The 14,549-nt window shown below is 39.9% G+C and overlaps 2 protein-coding genes across 4 annotated transcripts in view; one reads left to right on the forward strand and one right to left on the reverse strand.

The window, feature by feature from the left end:
* The window catches only part of LIMD1 (LIM domain containing 1), a 48,815-nt gene extending 42,192 nt beyond the window's left edge, over positions 1 to 6,623 (forward strand). For all 3 annotated transcript variants that reach the window (XM_089532775.1, XM_089532777.1, XM_089532778.1), the window contains exons 8-9: positions 3,326 to 3,394; positions 4,717 to 6,623. In XM_089532775.1, coding sequence (XP_089388901.1) covers positions 3,326 to 3,394; positions 4,717 to 4,854 — 207 coding nt within the window. In that variant the 3' untranslated portion in view covers positions 4,855 to 6,623. The remainder of the gene's footprint in view (positions 1 to 3,325; positions 3,395 to 4,716) is intronic.
* Positions 6,624 to 8,140: 1,517 nt separating this feature from the next.
* SACM1L (SAC1 like phosphatidylinositide phosphatase) overlaps positions 8,141 to 14,549 on the reverse strand; it is a 36,472-nt gene continuing 30,063 nt past the window's right edge. The window contains exons 19-20 of the mRNA XM_089532779.1: positions 12,081 to 12,138; positions 8,141 to 10,212 (exon numbers count right to left, since the gene is read on the reverse strand). Of these exons, the coding sequence (XP_089388905.1) occupies positions 10,076 to 10,212; positions 12,081 to 12,138 (195 nt within the window). The 3' untranslated portion in view covers positions 8,141 to 10,075. The remainder of the gene's footprint in view (positions 10,213 to 12,080; positions 12,139 to 14,549) is intronic.

A 14,549-nucleotide genomic window follows, 5' to 3' on the forward strand; every position in this document is an offset into this window, starting at 1 on the left:
ACATATTGAAGCATGGCAATTGTTATATCCTGTAATGTCCTAAACCAGCTAAAGGTAGCCAAGAGCAGTTCATAATGAAAGTAATTTTTTAAAAAGAAAAATATGACAACTCAAAGACTAACAGATTTATTGAGGCATAAGGTTCAATTGATGCTCCTGATGCAGCTAAACACATCTGTTTTCAAGGTACAGCTATATGTTTTTCTTCTCCGTGGTCTCTGTGACTTACTCATATTAGTCATTCCACCCGTCCACAGAGATATTCAGAAGTGTCTAGAGCTGCGTTTTAGTGGCAACCCTCATCCCCTCAGCTACATTCACACAAATTGTATATTTCCACTGAAACACAAGTTCCTTTTCACGTGCGATCATGGTAAGATCATTAGGAACACTCTGCATTTTGTCATTTTTGTCATTTTATCAGTTCATCTCTCTCCAGGGGCATATAGCCCTGAGGAGTTTCTTCCAAAAGTGTCTACGGTGTGTGGTGAAAATTCCACCTTCTGACAGTTCTGCATATTGTCTTCTCTGCCTGAGTGAGAACAGTGCAGTTGACTCGTGCTGTATTGCTAGACCTTTACATAGCAAGTGAGGCATAACAGCTTTCTGTCTTAATGCTTTGCAGGGACAAGGGACCCTCCAGACTGCAGCTCTTGCAGGCTGAAATGAGGTGTTTGATACAGCTTCCATGACTACTTGTTCATGGCCCTCTTCAGCCATGGAGCACCAGTGGAGCATTCAGTGAGGTAGACTCCTTCAGCCATTTTCAAACCATATCAGAAAGCAAATTGATGCTATCAACCCTGACACCGAGAGAGGCTCCAAAGCCCCCTTCCAGAACATGGCCATATAGTTCAGAAAACCCACAAAAAATATGGACTCTGGCTGTGAAAGCCTTCGACTTCACAGTCAGTAAAGTGCTGCTATGACCTCCTTTCTCTCTTTTCAGCAAACCGAAGGTGTTGCACCAGATATCCCACTCAGATATGTACTATGCTTTCTTATGTCTCTGTGAGCTAAAATTCTCTCATACTCTTCTCTCAGGATCTGCCTGGTAGGCACCTCTGCTCACTCTAGGTCAGTGTAGCATAAAAGGGTACATACGACTTCATCTTGAAAGTTTACATATGCCTAATCGAAGACTACTACCAGCAAGGAATCTCTCATTGGTCCTCACTGAGTTCACACCATGCCCTTTGAACCCATGGTACCCTGTGATCTTCACCTGCTTTCCTGGAAAACAGCTTTCCTGTTTCCTATCAACTCTACTTGTAGAGCCATTGGATTGGCAGTGCTCAGGATGGACCCACCTTACTTGTCTTTTCCCCCTCCCTAGGTGGCTTCTGTTTTCCATCCTCACACCTTTATACAATTCCCATCTTCCAACCCTTCATATCCTAGATGTTAGGCAGCTGCTCCTGTTCTGTCTTGGGTGAAGCAATTAGAAGTCTAGTCATCTGTTTGTTACCTATGGTATGCATAAGAAAGGAAAAGTGATCTCACCTCAATGTCTCTCCTATTGGATGATGAACACTATCCACTTGGCCTGCTCCCTTGGTGGGAACTACTTCCACAAGGGGTTGAAGATCACTCAGATTGGGTGGCAGCCACCTTGTTGGTTTACTGAAGGGATTTCTGTCTCAGAACTCTGCTGCATGGCTATGTGGTTGCAACCATCTATATTCCTGTCTCATTACAGGCTGGATGTTCAGTCGCAAGCCAATGTGGCTTGGTAGAGCAGTTCTTTCATCTGTCCTATCATGGCCCATTGTCCTCAGTGAGTTTAGCTTGCTATTCTCCCATATGTGTGAGTCACAGAAACTGCAACAAAAGTCTAGGCTACCAATCTCTAACTGTAGGTTTTTGCGTGGTCATCTGTGAACTCACACAATCTTCCCTCCTCCCGTCTTCATGCCATCTCTTTCTCCAGACCACTCAGTGGCAGACTTAGAACTGGGTTTCACTGAGAATGCATGGTTTGTATGCGTGTGGATAGGAGGGGTGGGGTTACTGCCAAAATGCAAGTCTAAAAGCTTCTGAAGATCTCCATGCAGGCACAGGATGACCCATATGTATGAGTTCGCAGCGCAGATGACCACTAAACCAGTTAGAGTTAGGCAACCTGTTTTTGTTAGTTTTATGGCAGCAGGTTACCTTGGTGCAACAGGACTTCTGTTAAGACATTACAATTTATTTGTTCATGGTTTTCATTGGGACTTAAACACACTTAGCTGTTTTTGGATTCACCTCAAATTCCTGTAACTTTTTCATCGGGCCCATTTCTTGCCAGGCATTATAAAGAAAATTCTTCTTTGAAAGCAAATAAATCTGTCCTCATTCACGGGGTTAGGGGTTCAGGATCTCCACAAATGTGGAAAAATCACAAGTATCTTAACAATCCCACCCCCAGTTGCTTGCTCCAGACTTCTTTTGGGCCAACAGGCCTGGTCTGTACCTCCTTTTCCTGACTCAACATCGAGATGTCTCAGCCATTTTTTCAAATCCTCCACCTCCCTAGGATATTGAAACTAATTTTAGCAGCAGTCATAGCACATAGCCCTCCACCATCTGGGTGGCGAGGAGGGGGTGAAGAGCACTGGAGGCACCATTGTGGATTGCCTGCCATCTGCTTAGATCGGTTTCAGTGTCCTAGAGAGGCAAAGAGGCTTTGAAAATCTGGCTGAGATGTTGTTGTGCCAAGGTGGGAAAGAGATTAATGGGCTGGCACTGTTGGTAGGACAGGAGGCAGGAAGGAAGAGGAACCACGTCTGGGTGGTTGAGTAGTTAAGCAGCAGCTACAAAATTGCAAATAATCAAATTTGCAAAAGATTTGTGAATGTGGAGGGAGGGGTGTAAATAATAGAAATAATAAATAAAATGAAATAGCGCAGTAAACAAATATATGCACATAATTGCATTTTTGCATGCTAAGTTATTACATAATGTGATTTTTCTTGACAAAAAAATTGGTGGGTTCCCCCCTCTTTCTCCTCCTGCTTACTGAGTTACCGACTTCAAATTAAGTGTGATATGCTGAGGAGCAATTTTTCAAACAATGACTCATGAATGTTTAAAAGCTAATGGGGTTTTTCATATTTAATTTTTTTTCTCGTGTTTGTAGCCTTTGGCCATTTGCTTTCAGACTTGAGGAGGATGCTAGAGTTTTGTATGCATGTTGCCTGTGTTTACCATTTTTGGCAGTGACATAAATGATAGTAAAGCATTCACTTTGCCAGATGAAAGAGAGCAATTCTCTATTAGCCCACTTCTGTTCATTTCTCCCTTTCAAACCTTTCCCCTTGTTTCTTCTCCTTCTTTGTAACAGGGTTCTGACGAGACTATCCGTGTTGTATCAATGGACAAGGATTACCATGTGGAATGTTACTGCTGTGAGGTAATCCAGCTCTTCTTTAGTGACAATCTATAAAATAAAATTACAAACCAAAGCTAACTGTATCTAGGAAATATATATAACCATAATTAGACTCCTTAGCCTATCGTGCACATGGACATAGGCAAAAATAAACCCTGTGTCAGTTTTTATTCTTTAGTAAAGCATTAATTAAAACCCAGAGAACCTGTTAGACATGTTTGGGCCTTCTTTACATACCCTGGAGTTGTATGTTGGAAGTGTAGTGGAAGGACTCCTCCTTTTTGTGGTGGTGTATTGGGTTTTGTTTTGATTAGCAGGCCCCCTATTACATCAGAGCCCATTCCTTAAAGTCCTCTGGATCTGGGGAGCAGCTCTTTAGGCAGTAGTGAGCAGCCCACTGTAGTCAAAAGGATATCTTCAAATAAAGAATGGGGGTGTTGGCTTCCTGCGTTGCCCAGAATTAGAAAAACTTACTCCAAAGAGTTGTTTCTGAACACATTACAGTGAACTGTTTAAAAACAAAGACCACTCTTATTCTTCATCCATAGATGGCAAAGGAGACAGAGTTGGGGTTTTTTAAATCTAATACTGAGAGTAGATAACAATGACTTCATCTTCAGAGCAAATTATGCTGGTTGCATGTACACCCCCAAAGCCAGTATGTATTACTCTTCGTGAATGTACCACTAGTGACACTGTGGATACTCACCAAGATATTCTATAATAAAGGGCCAGTGGACAAAGGTTGTTTGTATGCTAGCACCAATTGGATGAGCTAGCCATGGAAAAGAGCTTCATTTTCATAGCAAAAACCAAAAAAAAATTTTTTTGGGAATTATTTTTATCCATAGTGGGGAATGTTTGGTTCCCTATTCCTCTATCACAGTTGTGATGTAAAGTCTCTTTAAATCAACTGTGCTTTTACTGCAGCTGCATAGCATTTAATGGGCTGTCAGGCCTCATTCACAATGTTATGTTGGAGTTCATGAAGAAATAAACCTTGTCTCTGATGCCTTTGGAATCTTATCAGCTTGTGAGTCTGTCTTATATTAATTGCAATAGCAGACATTACAACAGTCGTGAACAGTAGGAATCCGAGTCTGTTTAGAAATAACTGTACCATTTAAATAAGGATCACATGTTGGCTCTGTCTGGAAAGGCTCTCAAATGAAAGCATTTCCTGTGATGCTTATTATAATTATTTGTGGCAGTAACAGACTTCAGTATCAATAGACCTCTTTTTATATAACAGCTCATTATATAAGAACCATTTATATGTTTGAGGATAAGTACATAATCCAGTTAGGAGTTTCCCCACCACAATCTTCTTCTCTCTTGCACAGGACTGTGGCACAGAGCTCAACGATGAAGATGGACATCGCTGTTATCCCCTGGATGAACATTTATTGTGCCATTCCTGTCACCTTAAGCATATAGAGAAAGGATCAACTTCTGTACCTTCATACCGGCATCATTACTAGTCATCACTGCTAAAATTTCTAGAAGCCTGTCAAGGAAATATAACTGTTTTAGCTGTTCATTTCCCTCAGCTGTAATTTGCGGTAAGAGGACATTAAAAGAGGCCTGGTCTTGTTCCATGCATTTTATGCACCAGAAGTTTACACAAAAGATGTAGTTTTATCCAGAGCTACTTGTGGTTTGTGTATTCCCCCACCTCTTTTGAAGAACAGGATGAAGAAGGTAAAGAGATGGTATGTTTTCTCCTGAGTCCTTTCAAAAGAACACGTTAATAAGAAATTAGGTTCCAACAAATTATTTACTAAATGGTTCCTTGTTACAAAATGTGTATACTGATACTTAGGTGCTTGTCTAACATAGTGGCCTTTATTTTTATAGTCCACCTCACCAGCTGCTCTACTCAGTGAGTAAACCCCAAGTTTCTTGCTACAGGAATCTACTGTGCCAACCCTGTTGTGGGAATATGGGTGTTCAGTTTTTAGTGAGAAGGGTTGCTGAGAAATAATCATACTCCCCTCCCCCTTTTTACATTGTAAGGAAAGTTTTGTTTTATACCCCACTGTTTTTGTTCTGAAGAAGACACTGAAATTTTATATCTAGATACAAGATTCTTACCATAGAAATCCAGTCTTCCCTGTCTGTTTATAGTGCATGGGTATCACCAGCACTGATGTGAAACAGTAGAACAATTCAGGAGTGTACATTAAGATGATTTATGCAGCTCACTGCTTAAATTTCTGCTTCTTTTGAGTGGTTGAAACAACCTGAGATCACTGTGAGGATTTCTTTTATGTATAGCTTTGGGATCTGTTCTTCAATCACTGACTGCAGACTGATAAGTAAAACAATTTATTTCCAGAACAAGATCTTCTATACTGTGTGTCTAGGAAAGAGAAATCACCTATTGTTGTGAATGATAACATTTGTGCCTTATAAACCATAAACTCTACAATTAAGTGTGTATTTAATAAATGTGATATGGGCTATAGAATATTTGTCTACTTTCAGTTACTAATACTTGGGATAAATGAAACAGATGGTTAATTTACCTCAGAGATCTACCAGCTGATTGCTTCAATGCAACCAGAGCTGCTTTGAATGTTAATAAACTAATACTGTGTCAGTTCTGAGATGTGTGTTGAACTTTTGAGAGGCCCTTGTTAACTATCATGAAATGGCTCCTCAGTAAAAACGCAGGATGGTTCAAGCTGCATTTAGTCCAACATTTGGTTCTCACACAGTGACCAGATAGTTGCCCCATTGGCAGGCTGTCAGCAGAAGATGAATGCTGCTGCACCCTTCCTGTCATGTTTCCCAGCAACTGACATACATAGTGCCATCCTGATAGCACCATTCTATATTCATTTATATGACTCTCCCCTTAAAGCCATCAAAATTGGGAACCATATTTACATAGTCTGGCAGTAATTCCAGTTTAGCTATTCCTGAGTGAGAATGTACTTCCTTTTGACTGTTAAACTGAACAACAAGAGGTACAGTATGCAGGCTGCATTTGCTTTACTAGCAATAATAGGTGTGCTGGGTGGTTGTTTATGATGTAGATGATTTAATTCAAAAGCCCTCTCATTACTGACTTTTGAAGTGCTATTTGGGGAAGACCCTCTTCATCTCATCAGTTATTTTAGAATACTGTTTACATACGATTTTCATTTGCTCTATCAGGAAGAAACAAAGGGTTTTCAACAGCACTGTCTGTCTCAGTTTCAATGAATGTTACAAAGAAAACATTGATTTTCCTATATTAACCCAATGCATACTGAGTCTGACTCCTTTTTGTCTGTAAATATGTGTCTGGTTTTTCTTATACAACTAGAACTAAAGGGCCATGTATAAAACACCACAGACAAGGGTTATCCAGGGCCACAATACCTCCTGCCTTATAACCGTGCCTAGAAAGCCAGTTAATGCTCTGGAATACAATTCAGCACAGTAGAAGAGAAGTGCGGGAAGTAACAACCATCCATGTCTGTGTATGAATCCCGATGCAGTAACCACTCGTGCATTGCTGTACTGTTTGTTTTGTTCTTGTTCACTGTATTACATAAAGGAAAACAGAAGCAGAACCAGACTACATTACCACACAGAATTCTAATCAACTTTGTTGAGGCATACCCCTCATTAGTTCCATGTAATTCTCTTTCATGTGAGCAATCCTTATTACACTTAGAATAATAGAATTACAGAACTGGAAGAGACCATAAGGGCCAACCAGTCCAGACCCCCACCACTTCTATAGTCAGCCCTGCATATCCAGATTCTTAATTGGCACCTTGAAAATATTCCTATCTATCTTCCAAAAAGCAAACTTTGATTTTGCCATTTTATATAAGGGACACTATGCCATTGTATTTAGTGTAACTTGAGCATCCACAGTGTGTGTGTGTGTGTGTGTGTCCTAGAACCAAATTCCAGTGGATTTTAAATCATTAAGATTAGGTAAGGCAGCATATATTGGTCTAGCTGCCAAGCTTGACAGCTTATCACAAGCTAACATACAGTAAAATATTCCATATTATCTTGAAAATATTTTAAACTATGCTGTTTGCTTTCTTTTTAGTTTATCATGCACCTTGAAGGCATTCAGGCTTTACTTTATTCCAGCCCCTCATCTAAACCAGGGATATAAAACTCATGCCCTAACTGTGCCTGTCCCTGAAAGCCTTGGGACAGATACATGCAGCACTCTGGGCTGAAAAAACTCTGATCTAAAGTTCTCCAAGCACAAAATATTTATGCAGTTTGCAAGGCATCATTTAGATGAAGAGTTAGAATGTGGAAGTAAATGTCTTGCAATATTGGCTATTTTAGTGCCCTATGTCATCTAGGTTGTTCTGTCTTTGTTATTTGAAGATAGGGCACTCAGGTCATATAGGACAGTGCTATTCAAAGTGGTGGTCTGTGAGTTATTCCCAGGTCCGTGGAGAGTTTCCCAGGAACAAATAGTTGTAGTCAACCAGCACAACAAGGGTACTGGTCCCTGGCACACTTGGAAAAACAACCTGCCAATCCCATCACATCAGATGGTGCTTCTCAAGCTCACACAAGGCATCAAAAATAGTAGGATGGCAAGAGGTTTGTTTGTTTTTCAGTACTGTGATTCTAAATTAGACTTGCTTCCTATGAGGAGGTTCATAGTGGAATCCAACACCTTTGAAATCAAATACCACCCCTAGGTGAACATGGTTTTGCAGCTGTTACTTTACATTTGAAAATACACAACTAACACTGGCCTTTGTCATTCAGCATTCAGACACAGAAATCAGTATGTAGAAAAGACTCAAGTTTTTATTATTATTTAGGTACATTGTATGTGGACTTAGAAATCCAACCCCTTAACAAAGCACTGGAATATAGACATCCTTCAAACCCTCAAGCCTATACATTTGAATTCTGCTCTAGCAATACCACCTGGCCCAGTTTTCTTCTTTGCTGCAACCAGTTCTTAATCAGAAATGCACCAGACAGAAGTAGTCATTTTTAAAAACCATGGACCATCGACAATGAAACCATACATTTAATGCACAGCCTTCTTACATTATCCATACATGTGAGTGGATGACTTGCATCTTACATTTTTATTTTCATGGATTTTAATGCCACTGATAGTTCTTTCCACTATGTCATCTAAAAAGCAAATAGGAACTGCGTAGATTACAAATGAGTGAGACAATATTTAAACAAACCCAGGGAGGCACCCAACCATTCAAAGACTGAAGTGAACAGTTGTTTGTAAAGACTATACAGTATTATTCAGTTGTCATACACTGCAGCAGTGATTTCTGTTTTTAGCTCGGAGTGACAAAATCGTATTAACCCTAGCTGTTTACATGTTCTCCTAAGATTTAAATCCATAATTGCAATCTTGAACACAGCTGCAATAACAGGAAATATAATAATGCACTGCACCTGAAGCCAACTCATGTTGGTTCTTAACTCAAGTAATTAGAAAATGGATGACATGAATCATTTTAAAATTGGTCCTTGATTTAGATCTAGTTTTAATATAAAGCTTGGAAGCACTAAATTTTGAAACACACATAACCAGCACAAGGCTACTCTTAGAGCTTAAATGTTTTCAGAGAAAGTTACAATTGTAGAGATATATAATTACGGCATGCACAAAAAGCAAGCTGATGCTGATCCCGAGTGCAAACATGGAATTTAGCCCAAGAAAGTCTATCAAATCTGCATTGTTTCTTCCAAAGGTTATACCTATTAAAACCAAGGCAGCATAAATAGCAGCTGGTTTGCCAGGATAAGAAATACCTTCTACACTTGGACCTTTTCTTCAGAAAGAAACAAATACTTTGGACCTTTAGCATAAGAGGGTCGAAATAAGCAGTTTTACATTCTTTGATTCCGTTTACATCTTACAAAAAAGACAATACAGTTTGAATGACACTAAAGTTGTCATCTACGTCTAAGGATTGTAGTCATTAAAGAAGCTCTCAAGACACATTCCAAACAAGTCAATTGTACAGCTCATCCGCACAACAATGATTTCACAAAATACTGCATCCATATTGTCCCAGACCTGCAGGTGAGATTTTCCTTTTGTAGGGAGAGTGTGGGGAGAAAAAACAAACATCACTTCCTCCGCTTAGGGAAATGCAAATACATATAGGAGGGAAAAACCAAGCATACAACCCTGCACTTGCAAACATTAACTGCCCTCCTGACAACAAGAGTGCCTGACTAGAAGTTTATTGAAGCAGCAATATTTGTTATTGTTAACCAGAAAGGCTTTTACTAGTATCAAGTAATGTAACTTAGACCTACCTTAGGTACAATCGTGCAGTAAATAGCTCTTGATCTATCAAAACAGCATCTCTTCTTAGAGCCATCTCAAAGGTTCTTATAGTCCTACACTGCTGGGTTGTAAAGCTTGGCAGACCCTTTCAAGAATCCAGGAAATGCACTGTAGGCCTGCTATTTGGCTTTCATCTCTTAATCTCCCCTGTATTAAGTGCGTACACTCTCCAGCAAATGCAGTACTCCTAAGATCACTGTGATTGCAGAACCAAAACAAATCAATCCCCTCCACCAAGTACCCAGTTGGATTCACTGTTGCACCCTGCAAAGATGAAAGCTTTAAAAAAAGATAAAGAGAAACCACATGCTGGTGTGGAAAACAGGTCAGTAGAGACTCCAGGTGTGGCTTGAGGAGCCATCCCTACCAAGCTGCTTTCCACACACACAAATTCAGTCCATCTTCTCTTTCTGGACTAGTCTGGGTGCATCTACAAAATCCTTGCCATTGTAAAGGATGATAGCTAGTGTTCCGAAGCTTGCACTCCCCCAGAACATCACGTAGGCCAATGTCTCTGTCCATGTGTCACCTGTGGAACATAATAAATAACTTTCAGCTACATATGAGAAATATTTAGTCATAGTACCAACCAAAGAAAGATAGAAAAGCCTGCTAATTGGACCAGTTCTGATGTATTGGCTGAGATCCAGCACTGGGAGTAGTGAGGGCTCCAGCTCTTTACACTAGCTGGATGTACTGCAAATAAACACCTACAGGGAGCTATCTCACTTGCAGATTCCTGTTGCAGCGCACCTGTCTCCTGGGACACAGCTGAATATGTCCCTGCTAGTCCCCTTGCCCATTCCGGAAACAAGGAAATGGCAGTATTGGGGAAGGGCAGGCTGCACTGCTTAAAAGGTAAGCTTTGAGAAAAGGGGGGGGGGATTTTTGGTCATTGTGTAGTCAGAAGATACTTCCACCCTGCACAACTATAAAGGTGAATTGTGATGGTATAAAGTCATACTTAGTTCATGAACAGGATGCCAGCTATTATTTCAGTTCCTGAACTAGGATGGTTATGTGTGCTTTTTTTCCTATATCATTTTGACATTACTGACAGTATCTGATTCATTGCCATCTTGGTGAGAAGATATTGTCATGTGCAGACTAGGAAAAGTCAAGCGCCCCCCCCCCCCCCATTTGTGAACTGAGGAAAGAGCATGGGAGATACTGGGAGCATTCACATAAACTATATATATGTAGTAGACTTGTCCATAAAGGATGCCATGAAGCAGAGACAGTATGACACAGAAAGACACTGGAATGAAAATATTTCTCATAGCATAAAATGACGAACAAGAGATTACCGTATACACAGTTGTGGGCAAGGCATCATTCAACATGAATGAGATGTACATTCAACTGTTACTTGCCCTAACTCTTTTAATATGCTATATAGTTCTACTGAATGCATATACGGAGGAATGAAAATCCTCTGATTATGATGTTCTCCCAAGTCCCATCAGCCCCAACCAACATAACCAATAATTTGAGATTGTACAATCCTGCCTTTGCATGAATAAACAGAGCACTGCCCACCAAAGTAGGTATCTCTACTTACTGCACATAAACTAAGAAGTGAATCCTGGCTCATAAATACATTTCATCAAGAGTCTGTACTCTTTCTTGATGAGGAAAAAAGGAGTGAAAACAAGAGTCGTAAGAGGAGTAGATTCCTTTAAGTGGGGGTGGGATTTGATGGTCTACAAACCAGATCAAGAGAGTACATCAAATACACCTAAAGTACAATATTAAAATCCCCACTTCTTTAAAAGTCCTACCATCTTAACACACACAAATAAAAATAAAAATTACATTGTTAAAGTCTGGGACACAGTCCTGATGAAACTTACCTAATTAATTAGTTATAAGAGACTTAATTTATGTAACAGTTTTGTTAACAAACTGCCCAACCTGATAGCTACATCAGCTTTGCTGTTATTCAGAAATTTGCAGATGCTTGTTTCACAAAGCTGAGCCTTTGCTGCATATCAAAAACTTGTTTTGCTCTTGTACTTTCCTTGAAATCCTCATGGGCTTCCTTGTAGGTGGACTACAAGGTTGATTTGTGGAAGATTCTGTCTTGGAGCACAAGGTTGGCTCAGGCTGCCTTCCAACTCTGTGGTTCAGTCAGACTGTGGCATGCCTGGTTGAGGAATCTTCTTTGATTCTATGGCTTCTAGTACACGGAGCTCTTCCTGTTACTCTACATTAGCTCATGCGTTTTATTTGTCATCTTACCTACTAAAGTACTTTGTTCCCAACCAACACACTACTCAGATAAGGCCATGGAGATATATCATGTCAAGAGGAGAAACCATAAGAAGGTTTGTGATTGTAACTTGTTATGTACAATATGCAGAGAACTTTACACAGAGAGACTAAAAGATCACTTACCAGCCATAAGCAAACAGATAATGCACATTGAGAAAGCAACCACCATGATAATAGGCAACTGAGAAAAAAAGAAACAGACATAATTAAGAAATAAAAAATAATACTTTTCAGTTGTTTCTGAAGCAAAGAGTATGATGCACACAGAACATGGATAACTTTAATGCCCTAATGTAGCCAGTAAAAGACAAAATATGGCACTATAAAGATTAAATACATTTATCAGGCATACATATCTGGAGTTTGCCTTTAAAATATGAACAGATTACTCATACGCTGCAGCAAGAACTAGCAAGGAGACATTATTGCTTGTATACTGCAGCAAGAATTGCATATAATTTTCCTCAATGCATTATTACTTTTATAAAACATTACATTACATTATACATTGACAAAGTATAGAACAAAATTTTGGAATATCAAATATGTAATATAAAAAAGGAATTCTCATTAGAGAAATAAGGTTAAAAACAAGTAGATGGAAGGATAAAATGTGTACATCTCTGATGGAAGCCAGTTAGTTGTAACAGAATCAGAGTATCTGCACTCTGTTAATTATCATAGTACAGTGATGCAAACAAGGAGATCGCTGTCCTCTACAAGAAGTGTCTAGTGGTATTTATGCTAGTGGAAATAGTCAATCTATTGCAGATTTTAGTCTGAAGTTAAAGGAATTGCCCAAAGTAATTGCTGAATCATAATCCTCAAAGCCTCAAAAAAGGCTCAGTACCTTGGATAACATATCTGACAATAAACGCAATGTCATTTATATTGATTGCACTGGTCCCCCAGATGTTTTGAATTAAAGCCAAGGTATGTTGGTTGTGGGTACAAGAGCTGTAGTCCAACACGTCTGGAGGGCACCAGCTGTGGAAAGCTCACCAAAAAAAAAGCAAGTCAAGAATTCATAGAATCATAGAGCTGGAAGAGACCTCAGGGGCCATCCAGTCCAACTCCCTGCCATGCAGGAATACACAATCACAGCACCCCCACTAGATGGCAGTTCAGCCTCTGTTTAAAAAACTCTAAAGAAGGAAACGCCATCACTCTGAGGAAGTGTGTTCTACTGTCAAACAGATCTTACTGTCAGGAAGTTCTTCCTAATGTTTAACTCTGAGCAGTATTTATTTGAGCATTTGACAATATTTGCCCAGTTATCTGCCGAAGCTCAGCAAGTTTGGGTCTGATTACTGTGTGAATGGAAAACTGCCTAAGAATACATTTTGTATGCCATGTAGTTCTATCATGAAAGGAAGACAAGTGAATTGATTTTTTCTGACTTGTTTTCTGCAATGCATTGGGAAGTTTCAGCACTATAGATTTGGAGACTAGAACATGAAAACCACTCTCCTAACCATGCTAACCTACTTTAAAAGTTTTCTGTCTGGCACCCGTTTGTTTTCTTGTTGTGTACCTTCAAGTCATGTCTGACTTATGGCAACCCTAAGGCAAAATCACAGGGTTTTCTTGGCAAGATTTGTTGCGAGGGGGTTTGCCTTTGCCTTCCTCTGAGGCTGAGAGAATGTGACATGTCACCCCAGTGGCTTTCCATGGCTGAGTGGGGATTTGAGTCCTGGCCTCCAGTCATAGCCCAGTTCTCAAACCAGTACACCACACTGTCTCTCTAGTTGTGTAAAAAAGGAAGTGTCCTTAACCTCTGACTGCACCCCTGATCCCAGCATTATTTTTCCTCCTCCACTTACATGGGGTTACAGATAACTGACAGCACTAAGACTAGCCATGTGGAGTCAAAGGCTACAAATGATCCCATACGAGTTACAGGCACCGTGGCTCTAAGTAGTTAAGTACCTGTCTCAATCTGCTTTAATTCTTCAGCTGTACTACAGGTTTTAATCATCTGTCTTCCTAGAAGCCTGGTCAAAGAGGTCATGCTAACCACTATATCTTCCTGGCCATACAACAAGTGTAGAAAATAACACAACTCATAGATAATGTGGAAGGTGACATATACACTCCACAATGTTATTGTTAATAAACATTATTGTGTAATTCAGGAAAAATGTCCATTATCATTTGTATAGTGCCTGCTAACAAGAATCTCTACTTAGAACAGAAGTGATTGGTTGCCTGCAGTTCTGAGTACACCTGATGTTTTGGCAATCATTAATGGTGATAATAATACTTCTATTTTTATGCCCCTTGTTGAGCAACAGTTCAGACCTAGCATACTGATGCAGAGAGAAGTACTGCAATGCCAAAAATAGCATTGTATGAGAAACAGGAAGAGGCAAAACAAGGCACCAAGCCCCACCTTCATCAAAATATGCTGCACTGTTCCAAACTGCAGATATGGTCAGGGACTATCTATAGAAGCAATGGCAAACACCAGCAGTAGCCTCACTTTCCTCCTCTGCAGTTCCACAGCAGAGATCCCATCTAGGGCATAGTCAAAGGTTTGGGTTTTTGTTTTTGTTTTTTGTTTTTTTGGCATGTTGATGCAGCAGCACAGAT

The sequence above is a fragment of the Sceloporus occidentalis genome, unplaced genomic scaffold, assembly GCF_023333645.1.
Source record: "Sceloporus occidentalis isolate IW3139 unplaced genomic scaffold, rSceOcc1.0.p SCAF_7, whole genome shotgun sequence".
Taxonomy (NCBI): Eukaryota; Metazoa; Chordata; class Lepidosauria; order Squamata; family Phrynosomatidae; genus Sceloporus; species Sceloporus occidentalis.